At 67.4% G+C, this 12,495-nt stretch overlaps 1 protein-coding gene across 2 annotated transcripts; it reads right to left on the bottom strand.

Moving 5' to 3' along the window:
• Positions 1-247: 247 nt before the first annotated feature.
• On the bottom strand, positions 248-12,345 carry EFNA2 (ephrin A2). 2 transcript variants are annotated; one of them, XM_016126613.2, is made up of 4 exons: positions 11,927-12,345; positions 3,499-3,812; positions 2,134-2,199; positions 248-1,607 (listed from the first exon to the last, which is right to left on the bottom strand). In XM_016126613.2, the coding sequence occupies exons 1-4, from the start codon at positions 12,061-12,063 to the stop codon at positions 1,486-1,488; spliced, it is 639 nt and encodes a 212-aa protein (XP_015982099.2). In that variant the 5' UTR covers positions 12,064-12,345; the 3' UTR covers positions 248-1,485. The 2 variants fall into 2 exon arrangements, with proteins under 2 accessions (XP_015982099.2, XP_036090122.1); XM_036234229.1 differs by lacking the exon at positions 2,134-2,199 and having other exon boundaries at positions 11,927-12,117.
• Positions 12,346-12,495: the final 150 nt, after the last annotated feature.

The following is a 12,495-nucleotide window of genomic DNA, read 5'->3' as shown; positions in this document are numbered from 1 at the left end:
CAGAGGGCTCTTTCCCATTTCCCGTTTCTCAAGGGGGTGGGGCAGGGGGCGACTGAGGCTCATGGGTGGCAAGGATGCAGTCTCCCCCCCCCCCATTAAATGCTCATCCCAGAGCCTGGCCCCAAGACAGTATATAAGACCAAAGATCCAGTCTCAGAGACACTCCTCCCCGGGGAGATCCGACTCCCGAGTGATGGGCTCAGAGCAGGCCTCACACTAGGGTCGCCAGCCCCAAACAGACACATGGTCGAGGTTTACGCTCATTTTATTATAAAAAAATACAGAATCCAAAGTTGATCGTGATGGGAGCGGGGGAGGCCCGGCTGCCACCCACGCAGACCCCTACAAAAGCCCCCCGCTGGCATGCCCGGCCGACCCTTGGCAGACCCGGCAGCCAAGCACCATATATATTTATATATAATATATATAAAACACAGAGCAGGAAAGGCGGGTAGAAATACGAAATCCGTATAAATGCGCTGTTTGCGTCAATAAAGTGTCTTCGGGAGGCGGCTTCTTTTTTTGGGGTGGTGTCCCCGTCCCCCATTTTCTTTCGTTCCGTTTTCTTATAAACACTATTAGTCACAGAGTAGAGGAAGGGGCTCCCACAGCCAAACGAGCTTATTGCAAAGTGAGGCTTCTATTCTAAAAGGTCACCCGCCCCGCCCCCCCGCCAAAATAGCCCCCCGACCCATGAAGGGGTGAGAAAAAACAAACCGTCCAGTCCATCCTCAGGAATACAGTAAAAATCAGTCACAGTATATACTCGTTGGCTCTATTTACAGAAGTGTGACATCTTGGCCTTGGGGACGATCGTGCGAGGCTGGGGAGTGGGGGGGGGGGTGCTGTGTTCCGAGGGGGCTGGGACTCTGAGGTGGGCTCTGGCGAGACAGCGGAGGTTTCCACGGCGGGAGCCGGTCACCACGTGCGAGGCTGGGGCTGGGAGGCGGGCTAGGACACCTGAGCCAAAATCCAGGGGTGTCACCTTGCCCCTTCCGCCCCAGGCTGGCCTGTCCTGGGGCACCTGGGGGGGCGTCCACGGTGATCTCCAGCCAGGATCCAATAGATGGAGTGACCAGACTAGGGGTCCCCCATCCCCGTCCTCCGGGGACCAGGGACCCCCGTCCTATCCATTCCGTTTCCTTCCCGAAATCACTGGCGACAGCGAGGAATAAATTAAATTAAAAATTCAAGTTTTCTGATCCAACCATGAAAAATACTCTAAAAAACAAAAACAAAAACACAACATCGCCAACAGGCTCTCGGGGTCTCCTGTGCCCCCTGAGATGGCCTGGCCAGGGCTATGCCGACGACGGCCCCTCAGGCGTCCTGTCGTTGCCTGTCCCCTTCCCCGGGGCTGGTCCGGGGGGGGGGGGGTGGACGGTCCCCTGCGGGCGGGAGCAGCACCAGTCGTGGGTAGGCGGGCGTCACTATTTGGTCTCGGAGGCGGCCGTCCAGGTGGGGCCGGCATCCTGCAGGCGGGGACTAGGAGCCCAGGAGGGTCCAGAGCACAGGGACCGTGCTGAGGAAGAGCTGGCAGCTGCCCAGGCTGCTGCATGAGTTATTGCTGGTGAAGATGGGCTCAGGGGCTTCGTACAGGGTCTCATCTGGGGGGACACAAAGATAGGACGGTCAGCGGTGGCCCCGCCTGCTTCCCGCTGCTTCCTGGAGCACCCTCGACCTGGACCTCACCGGCCCCGCCCCCGTCTCAGCCGGCGCCCCCCTCGGGCCGGAGCTCTCTGTCCAGCAGTGCAGGGGAGGGGAATAGCGGGCACCTAACTGAGCTGTGCCTGGCCCCCGGGTGATGTTCCCAGGCCGCGGGCCCCCTCGTCTCCAGGTGTGGCTACCGGGGTTCAGAAGCTCAGAACACAGGCCCTCATCCCTCCTGGGACACTTCCCCGACATGGCTCTCAGGGGCAGTGGTCGCAGCGGGGCACCCGGACACAGGCTTCGACCTTCGCTCTCAGCTTAAAATGTCCCGACTGGCAGAGGGGAACCTAGGCTCCGGAGTGGGACCTGCCCTGGCCACCACTGAGGCCGTGCTGTGGCCACCTCGCCTCCTCTGGCCACTCAGTGGGTCCCCGGCGAGGACACGCGGATGGGGCCTGAGCCCCGCCCGACCTGAGCACTCACTGGTGGGCCGCACGTAGACCTTCAGCCGCAGGCAGGGCCGGTCCACGGCATTGGGCGGCGTGGCAGCTGGAAGAGAAGGGCCAGGGCTGAACGGGGCCGGGGGCTCTGGCGCCGCCGGCCCCTCCCCCAGGGCGACCGCCCCGCGAAACTCCCACTCGGGCATCGAAGCCCGATTCGCCACGACCCCGATCTCCCAGAAGCCCTCCCTCACACTGCCCCGAACCCTCCCTTTGCTGAACCCTAACCCCAGGGACGGGGGTGTCTGTCTGTGTCCAGTTCCATCTCACCCCCGAGCAGCACAGGGTTAGGCCAGAAGGTGAGGAATTAAAATGTTTGTTTGCGATTGATCGGCCAGAAGTCAGTGCAACTAAAGGACCCATGTGGGGTCAAACCCCTGCTGCGCAGGCGCCTGCCAGCGAGCCCCTCCCCCCAGCCAGACCTCTGTCAGACAGCACACAGTAGGTGCTCTGGGGACGATTATTTCCATCTGGGAAACAGCAGAAGCCAGTTGCTCTGGGAGGGAGGCAGGGCCCACACTGTAGCGGTCACACGCACCTGCAAGCGTGCTGGGGTTTCACGCTTAAAACGCCACCATTATTGCTTACGGCTTCCTGGCCCACACGGCAAGTGCACTGGAGGGGGCCGAGGGGGGTGCCCACAGCATCACCCATGAGTGGGGAGGGAGGGGGTCTCAGGGACCATGACCGGGGTTGCGGGGGACGGCGGCCAGAGAGGGCACACACGTGAACAGGTGTGGACACCCACGGAGCTGCAGCCGTGCCCGGCCCTGCCCGGTCTTGGCTTGTCCTCCCTGCGGCCACCGCCGGCCCCACCCCAGTCCCCTCGCTCTGGGAGATGAAGATAAAGAGAGTGGAGTAAGAATAACATTCGTCACAGGGATGGGAGTAATAATTGCAATAATTATCTTTATGAAACTCCTGTCTCAGAAAGAAAATGTAATTTTTCTTATATTACAGGGCGAATTTAAACACCTTCTCCCCTCCTCCACCCCTTTCTTCCCTGAATTAAAAGGGAAAAGTCCAAATAGAGCAGAAAAGAAGGCGACGGAGCCTTGTAGAGTTTAATTGACACAGCGGGAGGCAGACCGGCGAGGAGCAGGGTCCCTCCGCCTAAGTCCAGGCCCAGTGTGGGGGGGGGGGACACGGAGAGGGCCGGGGAGACCCCTGCCCAAGCCCCGACGTGCGGGGCAGAACACGGGCCTCGGCCTCGCCCACCAGCCTCCGCATGCCTCAGCTTCCCCTGTCGGTGCACGGGGCGAGGTGGGGGCTCTGACGGTGGCGTCCCGGGCTGGCTGGGAGGATGGGAGCGTGCAGCAGACTGACCGACCCGCGCGCGCGCACTCACAGATGTAGTAGTACTCGTGGCCCGGCCGGAACTCGAAGCCCAGCGAGAAGGGCGTGAAGAGCTGGAACTTCTCGGAGAACTTGAGCGGCCCCCCGGGCGCTGCGGGCCGGTTGCACTCCCAGCGCTTGAAGCCGCGCTGCCGGTGGTCGCAGGAGGCGTGGCCCTCGCCGTTGACCATGTACAGCACGTAGTGCTCCATGCGCTCGGCCGGCGGCAGCGGCGCCCCGTAGTGCGGGCAGTAGATGTCCAGGTAGTCGTTAATGCTCACCTCCACCGTGTAGCCCCCGCCGTCGCCCGCGGCGCCCGCGTGGAACCTGGGGGCGGGGCCTGCGGTCACCGCGGGGCGGGGCCGCCGGGCGTGGGCGGGGCCCGGGCGTGGGCGGGGCCACGGGCGGGGGCGGGGCCCGCGCCGGGACTGGGCCGGCGCCGAGTGGGGGGCGGTCTTAGGGGGCCGCGGAGCGGACTCGAACCCAGAGATGTTCCGCGGCGAGAGATCACGGTCTCCCGCCCGGCATCTGCCCCGCCAGGCCCCAATGTGGTGGGCGCTGGGGAGAGGGGCTGCCCCCAGGCATTCTGGGTAACATGCAAAAGAGCAGGTGCCGCGCGATTCTGAGACGCCCCTCCGCCCCCCAGCCCCGGGCTCGACATCTGGGCCCTTCTTGTGGCAAACGGGCCCCGCACGAGCTGTGACCCCCGCCGGGAAGTCCTCCCAAAACATTGTTACTGCTTGACTTCTGCGCCCCATCCTCCAGAGGGACCCCCATTGTGCCCGTCACCTGCGGCCTCCTTAGCTTTCCTGCAGATCCGCCTGCCAGGAAGGCCCAGCGCAGCGCGGGGACACCACCCGGTGTTGGGACCCGCTCGGGGGCAAGCTCTGCCCCCACTCTCAGCCTCAGTTTAGTTTCCTGCAGGGGCCAGGGCCTGGAGTGAATAACGCCTCAGCTCCTCCCTCCCAAGCTCAGCCCAGCTCAGAGGTACCCTGGGTTGGACCCCCCAGCTCCACCCCTTCCATCCTGTGCAGCAGAGTCCCAAGTGCCAGATCACCCCACCAGGCTCCCCCACCCTTGACACCTCCACCTCCAGCCCCGTCTCCCAGCTTTGCCCTGGAGGTCCCCTTAGACTGTCCTCTTGAGCCATCACCCCCTTCCTGGGGGAGCCCTCCTGACCCCGCCTTGTCTTGCTAGGATGGAGGTCAGCTGTGCCAGGGCCGGGCAGCTCCCCTTCCGTCACTGCCTGGGGCTACAGCGCCAGGAGCCCTTAGATCTCCCTGACATGGTCCCTTGTGTCCCTGTCATGCAAACGCAGCCTGGACTGAGGGGGGACACGGGGGGCCTCCGGAGAGGGGCTTATTAGCACATAAAAGACCTGAGCATGGAGGCTTGCAGGGCAGGCTCCCCTATCTCCTCCCTCCCTGCACAGGCAGGGAAACTGAGGCCCAGCGAGGGTCGCAGCAGGGAGGGTGCAGGCCGCTGGGACCCGGCCCTGCTGCTGCCTCCGTGCCGGGCCAGCCAGCCGCCCCAGCCTGCGGGAGGGAGCACCGCCTGGCCCCCATGCCGGCTGCACTGATTGGCACAGCGGGCACCGGAGTGGGCGGCCAGATTATCAGATGGCAGCAGCTGGCCCCCCACTGCCCCTGAGATGCTGCGTCAGGCGAGGCTCAGGGCTCCTGGGCCCCCCCGGAGCTGGAAATGAGGCAGGCAGGAGACCCTGCTCCCTTGGGCCTCGGTTTCCCCTTCCATTCCTGAATGGTGATTTCGAGTCTGTGGTTGAAGTCGAGCCTCATGGAATTTCAGGTCTGGGAGAAGAGGGAGCAGACTGTCCCCCAGCCCCTGCCCTGCTCCACTGGGTTCATCCAGGGTCGGGTAGCTCATCCCACACCCACAGAGGCGGGAGAGTGTTTATAGAGTAAATGTGTCTGGCAGCAAGAGTCAGGAAGTGGGGTCAGGCCGGGACAGGGTCGGGCTGGGACAGGGTCAGCCTGGGACCCCGGCCATCCCTCGGGCTGCCCCCTGGCAGGGGGGGCACAGGCGTCTCATTGACCGGCCGTGTCCTCCAGCCCCTTGGGCTTGATCGATGCAGAAGCTGCTCCAGGCTGTGTGAAAAGTGATTTCACTCCTTCCCAGCCCCACCGAAAGCCCCATCGATCAAGCAGTCAATGACGGCTATGGCTGGGTGGCCGTCCAGGGACCAGCCCGAACCCAGGCCAGCCCTGTGGGGGAGACAGTGATAGGGGAACTGTGGGGGGGGGGGCGTGCCGGGCTGGAGGCGCTGCCGTCCTGACCCCCTGCCTCGCCGGGTCTCAGTTTCCCCTCCTGTCCCCAGCGTGATGGCTGGGGATGTGTGTGAGGCCTGGCTCTCTGCAGGGTGGAGCCACAGCGCGACCCTTTCTCCCTGCCCGCCTCTGCTTGTGTCCCCCGCTACGCCCCCCCCCCCGGGGCAGACACGACCCTCATGCTCTTCTTCCCTTCACCTTCCGAAAGGCACCGGGGACAGAGGCCACTTTGCTGGCTCAGAGGCTGCCCCCCGGCCGCCAGGTTCCTGGCCTCCCGAATCCAGGGCTCGCCTTTCTGAACGTCGGTCAGACTCTGTGATCCACTGGCTCAAAGCCACCCTCACTGCGCGGAGTAAAACCCACAGTCCTCCCAGGCCCACGAGGCTCCGTGTCCCCCTCACGCCCCCAACCCCATCGCCCCCGACTGCTTCCAGGTCACTCCCGTTCCCACTGCCTGGAAGGCTCCCCTTCCTCCCCCGCCTCATCAGGCATCCATCCCGTTTCTACCTCCACGGCCTGCCATCCCGGACCGTGGGGTTGGCCCCTTCCCCCGTGACCTGCGTGGGCCCTGTATACAGGGGCGCTCAATACCTGTTTTTTGATAGAACAAAGGCTAAGACTTTGAGGTCTCTGAGGTTTTGGGGTCATGAGGAACAGACAGTGCCCCCACCCCGGCCGTGGGGAGGTGAGGAGCCCAGGCAGACGTGTCCCAGGGGAAGCCCCCAGCACCCCGAGCTCTGGCCGCCTGAGTGTAGCACTTTCTTCCCCGCTCGGCTCTGAAATGGCGGTGGCCTTGCTGCGTTGGGATTCCGGGGTCCGAGTCAGCGCCTCGCCCCTCTCAGGTGGTGCCTCTGCAGGGCAGGGGCCCAACCCCCAAACTGAGGGCACCTGGTGCCGGGCGGGTCAGACAAAGCCTCAGGCCCCTCCACTCTTGCCTCGGCCCAATGTGCGGATACTCTGTGGGAGCGGCTGAGACAGACCGAAGTTCTCACTAAGGGGTTAATGACTGACTTGGGTCTTTCCCAGACAGAGCTCTTAGAGGCTTTCAGACCTCCTAGCTCCCCACCTCGCCAGCCACACCTTCGCCCTCCACCTGCTCACGCTGTCCATGCCTACTCTTCCAGGCGGCCCTCCCAGCCTGTCGAGGCTCCACAACCCACCCTCCACGGGCACCCCAACCTTGCCAGCCACCCCTCCCCGCAGCCACCCAGCAAGCAGCTAATTAGCTCCAGTCGGGCAACTGTCAAGTCATTAGATGCTACCAGCAAAGCAACCAATTAGGGATCTCACCAGAAACAGGGGTGGGGGCTGTGCCTCCTTCCCAGACTGGAAACTGAGGCACGGGGTGGGGGGGAGTGGGCAGCTCGCCAGGGCCCCGTGCCCCCGTCCTGCACCCAAGTGGGGCAGAGCCTGCCGGTCCCCGCTGCAGCTCTCCGCGGGCCCCCCGCGCCCAAAGCCAGAGTTCCAAGGAGGTGCCAAGGTCACATTTCCCCATGGAGGTCCAGTGGGGGTGGGGGGCAGAGCCCCAGGGACAACGAGAGCCCCAAGGTGGCAGAAGTTCACAAAGGGCAGTGGTGGCCCTGCGGCTGCAGGGGCTACACTGGGTGTGGGGGCCCCAGAGCTGAAGGAAGGGGGGACGGTGGGCAGGGCGGCCTGGATGGTGGAGCAGAGCCAGCCCCAGCCCTGGGCCCACCCCGGGTGCACACTCCGCTGGGGCGCCCGTCTTGGTGACCCCTCGCGCCCCCTAGCACGTGTGCAGTGCAGGGTCCCCCACACTCCTCAGCCAGACCCCCGGCTAGCCGCCTCTTGGAGGAGGCACGGCGTCCGACTGGGCTGGCTGCCCCGTGCCCGTGGATGACTCGTGTTCTCGGACCCGTGAAATGGGGGCACCGCGGGGTGCCTGCCCCACAGGGTGGGGGGCACAGCCAGACCTTCCTCTGCACCCACCTTCCGAGAGAGAAACCCCCACAGCGATGCCACGGAGTGTGGCTGGCCACGCTGCCCGCGCCTCAGGCGGACGGAAAGCGGACGTGCGGTCACGGGGGGAACCTGGCCGAGCGCTGGGACCCCCATCCGGCCTGGCCCCGGGGCCCGCAGATGCCGCGGGAAGGAAACACCTGCCTCCCGGTCCCTCACTAATGCACCCGCCGCCCCCAGGACAAGCGCTGCCTCTGCCCGTGACCCGAGGGACCCAGGAACGTCACAGGGACCTTTGCGGGGGGCCTCGAAAGCTGCAGACTCCAACCTCTCACCGGCCCTGCCGTCCTGGGCAGGAGGTGGCCAACCCTGGCTGAGCCCGGGGCTGGCGCAGGGCCTCTGCCCCCGGCCTTGGCTTCTGCCTCCGCTGAGGCTGCTTGAGGGTTCCATGGCGCACAGGGAACCAGGCCGGGGCCAGGGGGTCCTGCCGGCCCAGCAGACCCCAGGAGGCCTGCATGCCCCAGCTTCGACCCGGATGGAAGGAGCCCAGGCCCTTAGCAGGTGGGGGCCCCTCACGACTGCCAGTCCCCACGCTGCTGTCCCCACCCTAGATGGGAGCCGCCGCTGCGGATTTGGGGGCCTGGAGGTCCCTCCTCTCGCCCACAGGGCTGCCTTGTTTCCCACCTCTGTGGGGGGCCCATGAGCCCTTCGGAGCAGGCCTTGCCTGCACCTGGCCCTTCTGGATGGGGCTCTGCTGCCATCGCAAGGGGCACAGCCTGCTGGCCCCTGCCTCGCAGAGGAGACGCGGGGGCTCCAAACAGCCAGGCCGCCCACCCGAGGTCACTCCCGGGGTTCCGGGACCCCGAATCCGCGTCTGCCCCCCCCACAGCACTCCAGACCCCACCTTCTGTCCCCAAGTCCCCAGACCTGCCCGGTCTCACTCTTCAAGCCCCCCTAAGCGGGCCGGACGATCTTCTTTCAAACAAAACAAAAAAGCCTCATGCGGCAAAACGCGAAAACGCGGCATTGCCCCCTCAGAGCTGCACCCCCCGCCCCCCAAAACCGAGGCCCTGGAGGCCCCACTCCACACGGGAGCACCCTCCCCGAGCCCTCATCTCCCCACTGGGCCGTTCCAGGGGGACGTGGCCTGTGGGAGGTGGGGGGCCGGCGGGCGCCCTGCATGGTGCCCGATCTCAACCTCGATGGCCCCCCTGCACCGCAGGCAGCACGGGGCCCCGGGGACCTGGACGCGTCCGCGGGCAGAGACGCTGTGGGGGGAGCCGACTGCGTGGGCGGCGGGTCGGCTGTGCCGCCGGCCGCGAGGCTGCACATGCAGACACGCTAAGGACACGCACGAACACGCAGCCCATACGCGGACATGCGTTTCCCCATCACACACATGCGCATGTAGCCAAGACACGCGTGCACCTGCCCCACGCCTGCACTCAGGCACTCGCGCAGATACCCGTGCAAACACACCACGCACACACCGGCACACGCGTCGCCCTGCCACGCAGACACGCACCTCCCGGCGCCCCCGGGGCCCCGCATGTTGGGGAGCACACGCCGTGACATGCGCAGGCACACCCTGCAGCCCCCACTCCCCCCACACGCTCAGACACGCACGAACCCCGATGCGGAGGCACATGCGGCCCTACACCGCGCCCGCGGCTGGGGCAGGCGAGGGTGGGCGGCCGGGCTGGGGACAGCTCCGGAGACGACCAGCAGCCGGGCCGGCGATGGACGGCGGCTGGTGGGCATGCCGGGCGCTGGACAGGCGGCGGGACCCGCGTGACGTGGTGGGGGCGGGCGTGGGGCTCGCTCGGCCACGGCTGCGGCCGCCGGCGGGCGGAAGCGGCCTGCGGGGCAGGAGGACGCGTTTGGGAAACGGCCACCCACAGCCTCGGGGCAGGTCCCAGGCCCGCTGGCCAAGTGGCCAGCCTCACCGCAGTGCCCGTCCATCCCCATCTGAGCCCGTCCGTCCCTGGGCTCCTGTATGGCCCCTCTGTCCCCCGCCGAAGAGAGCCGCCCAGCCTGGCTCCGTCCCTTCCTCCCGGTGCCTTTGGTGAGCGCCCCTCTCGGGCACGGCCCCTGGCCCTGAGTCCCCGTCTCCCGAATGCCCCCACCCAGCTCCGACTCGACCCCATCCTCGCATGTCCCTGACCAGGCCTGTCTCTCGACTCTGTTCCGGAGACTGCCTCAAGCTCCCCGACCCTGCGCCTCTCTCCGGCGCTGCGGTCCCCAAACTCAGCACCCTGCACCCCGAGGCCCATCGTCTCCCCTCCTCTTGTGCCTGGAACACCCGGTCTCCAGGCACCGGTCTTGATCCAGCTGCCCAGGACACCAAACCTCCCAAGAGGTCCCCAGGCTCCGTGGCCCCTTTGGCTGAACCCCCAACCTCCGCGATGACCACAGCCCCAGTCTGGACCTGGCCAGACCCCAGTCCCATCACGAGATGTCAGGAAGGCGCCCCCCAACCCAGGACGTCCCCGGCAGGAGGAGGAGGAAGGGGAGGCGAGATGCCCTACTGGCCGGGGTCTGCGCCCAGCGACGCTGCCTCCCCTCGGGTGGCTGGTCGGAGCAGGGCTGTCAGGGCATTGGCAGGAGGTGGCCAAGTGGCCAGTGGGGCTGGGACCAGCGCCTCCTTCCCCTGGCGGGACCCTGTGGGCAGCCTGGGCTTGTAGCAGGTGAGGCTGCAGGCCGCCCGGGCGGCCCCGGCGACCCCGGCAACCCCTGGCCGTCCCCATTCGCGGGCTCCTTGTGTGTTTGGCATTTCCTAGAACAAAGGACAGGCCATGCCGGGGACGGGATTCTGGAGCTGAAACCAAAAACTTGGGCCGCGCAAGCGCTGCCCGCTGGGCTCCCCGCTCGGCCGCCGCAGGGAGGAGCCTTAATCAAAGCCACATGTGACCGGTGGGGCCGGCCGCGCAGGGGACCGGGGACGGCTCCACGGTGGCCGGCCAGCCGGCCTCGGTGTGGGGTCCGACCCGGCAGCAGAGGCGCTGAGGGGGAGCTGGGCGCGCTCCCTGTCCCCAGGTCGGGGACCAGTGCTCTTGTCCCAGAGCCGCCTGGGACACTGCCCCTTCTGCGACTCTGCCTGAGGCCGGAGGGCAGTGCAGGACAGCAGGTTCCAGGGAGCAGCTGGGCCAGCGCGTGGCGACAGAGAAAGTGACCGGTAGCAGGGGAGCAAAGTGGGGAGGCCGGTCCCTCGGTCCCCCACATGCAGCCTGGCCACACGGGAACGCAGTGTGGCCCCGAGTGCTGGGGCTGAGGACGCAGCACGGGGACCCGGCAGCCCCATCTCCCATGGGACCCCCAGCCCGCTCCGAGATGCAGGGACGGCCCAGCGGCTTCCGCTGGTGTCCAGGCCATGGTCAGTCACCAGCAAACTTTTCTCGCTCTAACGGGGGCTTCTGCTGTCCCCCAAACTGTACTCAACACCCGGCGCGAGGAGGTCGTGCACGAGGCGTGGTGGCCAGGCGTGGCAGGCTGGGCACAAGGCCACTGGCCCCTGCTCCAGCTCTGCTCCCCCACCGTGACCTTGAGCCAGCCGCTCAGCCCTTCTGCGCCTCAGTTTCCCCGTCAGCACTAGGGGAACGGGGAGAGGGTCCCGCCTGGTCAAGACTCCCGGGACTGACCCCAAGCACCCCTGGTACCTTGGAATGGGGACCAGAGGTCCCTGGAGTGAAGGTGGACCTCTGGTCAGCAGGGAGGGACATTCCAACTTCCCCAAGTTATCTGGGAACCCACTGGCTGAATGTGTCCACTGACTCCTTGCCCTGGGGACCCCGGTCTCCCAGCTCCTGAGCAGCTCCGTGCCAAGGTCCCTGGGGATCCCCAACAACTCCAAAGGAGGGTTCCCTGGAGAGACCCGAGGATAAGGGGTTCCCCAAGTCCGGGAGGGAACTTAAGGCTGCACAGCTCTGCGGGTGCCGGAAGGGCTCCCCGAACTCCCGGGACGGCGGCGCTCTGGGGCATGCAGGGCACAAGTCCCTCGAGACTGCATGGCAGTGAGGCACCCTAAAGGGAGAATGCACACGGGGCGCGAGTCCCCCGAACTCCGGGGGAGGCCGAGGCTCCCGGGGGGGGGGGGCCCGCGAGCGGGGACCGGGCGCCCCCACGCCGGAGGCAGCGCGCGCGGGCGGAGCCCGGAGTTCGGGGCAGGGCGGCCCGGCCCGGGGTGGGGGCGTCCGGGACCCCCTCTCCCGCAGCGCCGTCCCCGCCCGCGGCCGCGCTCACCTGGGGTTGCTGCGGTTCCAGTAGACGGCGTAGCGGTCCGCGTTGGCGCGGGCGGCGTCCTCGGCGCGCGCTAAGGGCGGCGGCGGCAGCAGCAGCAGCAGCAGCACGGGCAGCAGCGGGCGCTGCGCGGGCGCCATGGCCCCGGTCCGGCCGCCGCGCTCGCCTGGCCGCCGCCTGCCAGCCGTCTCCGCCTCCTCCGCCGCCGCCGCCGAGCGGGCGGGCGCGGGGCGGGCGGGAGGAGGGCGCGCCGGCGCTTGGAGATCCCCGGCCGCCCCCGCCTGGGCGCGCGCGACCTCGGGCGCCGAGAAGTCAGGCGGCGGCGGGCGGGGCGCCGGGGTCGGCCCGGGCGCCGGCCCGGCCGCGCGGACTCTCGGAGCGCGGGCCGCCGCCGCCGCCGCACCCGCTGGGGAGGGGCTGGGGCTCCGGCCTTTGTCCCGCCGAGCTCCGGGAGGGCCGCGGGCGCCCCCTCCTGCCGTGCCCCGGCCACGCGGGGGAGGGCAGGGGCTCCCGCGCCAACCGGCCCCCCCACCTCCACCCCGAAGCGTCCCAGGTCCGGCGGCCCGGATCAC

The sequence above is a fragment of the Rousettus aegyptiacus genome, unplaced genomic scaffold, assembly GCF_014176215.1.
Source record: "Rousettus aegyptiacus isolate mRouAeg1 unplaced genomic scaffold, mRouAeg1.p scaffold_m13_p_16, whole genome shotgun sequence".
Classification (NCBI taxonomy): domain Eukaryota; kingdom Metazoa; phylum Chordata; class Mammalia; order Chiroptera; family Pteropodidae; genus Rousettus; species Rousettus aegyptiacus.
This window is presented reverse-complemented; position numbering and strand designations above follow the sequence as displayed.

What these genes read in the sequence shown, in the direction of transcription:
- EFNA2 (XM_016126613.2), bottom strand. Translation starts at nt 12,063, where the DNA reads ATGGCGCCCGCGCAGCGCCCGCTGCTGCCCGTGCTGCTGCTGCTGCTG. An exon ending in CCACGAGTACTACTACATCT is followed by an intron (nt 2,200 to 3,498) that starts GTGAGTGCGCGC and finishes CTTCTCTTCCAG; the next exon opens with CTGCCACGCCGCCCAATGCC. An exon ending in GGTCTACGTGCGGCCCACCA is followed by an intron (nt 1,608 to 2,133) that starts GTGAGTGCTCAG and finishes GTGTCCCCCCAG; the next exon opens with ATGAGACCCTGTACGAAGCC.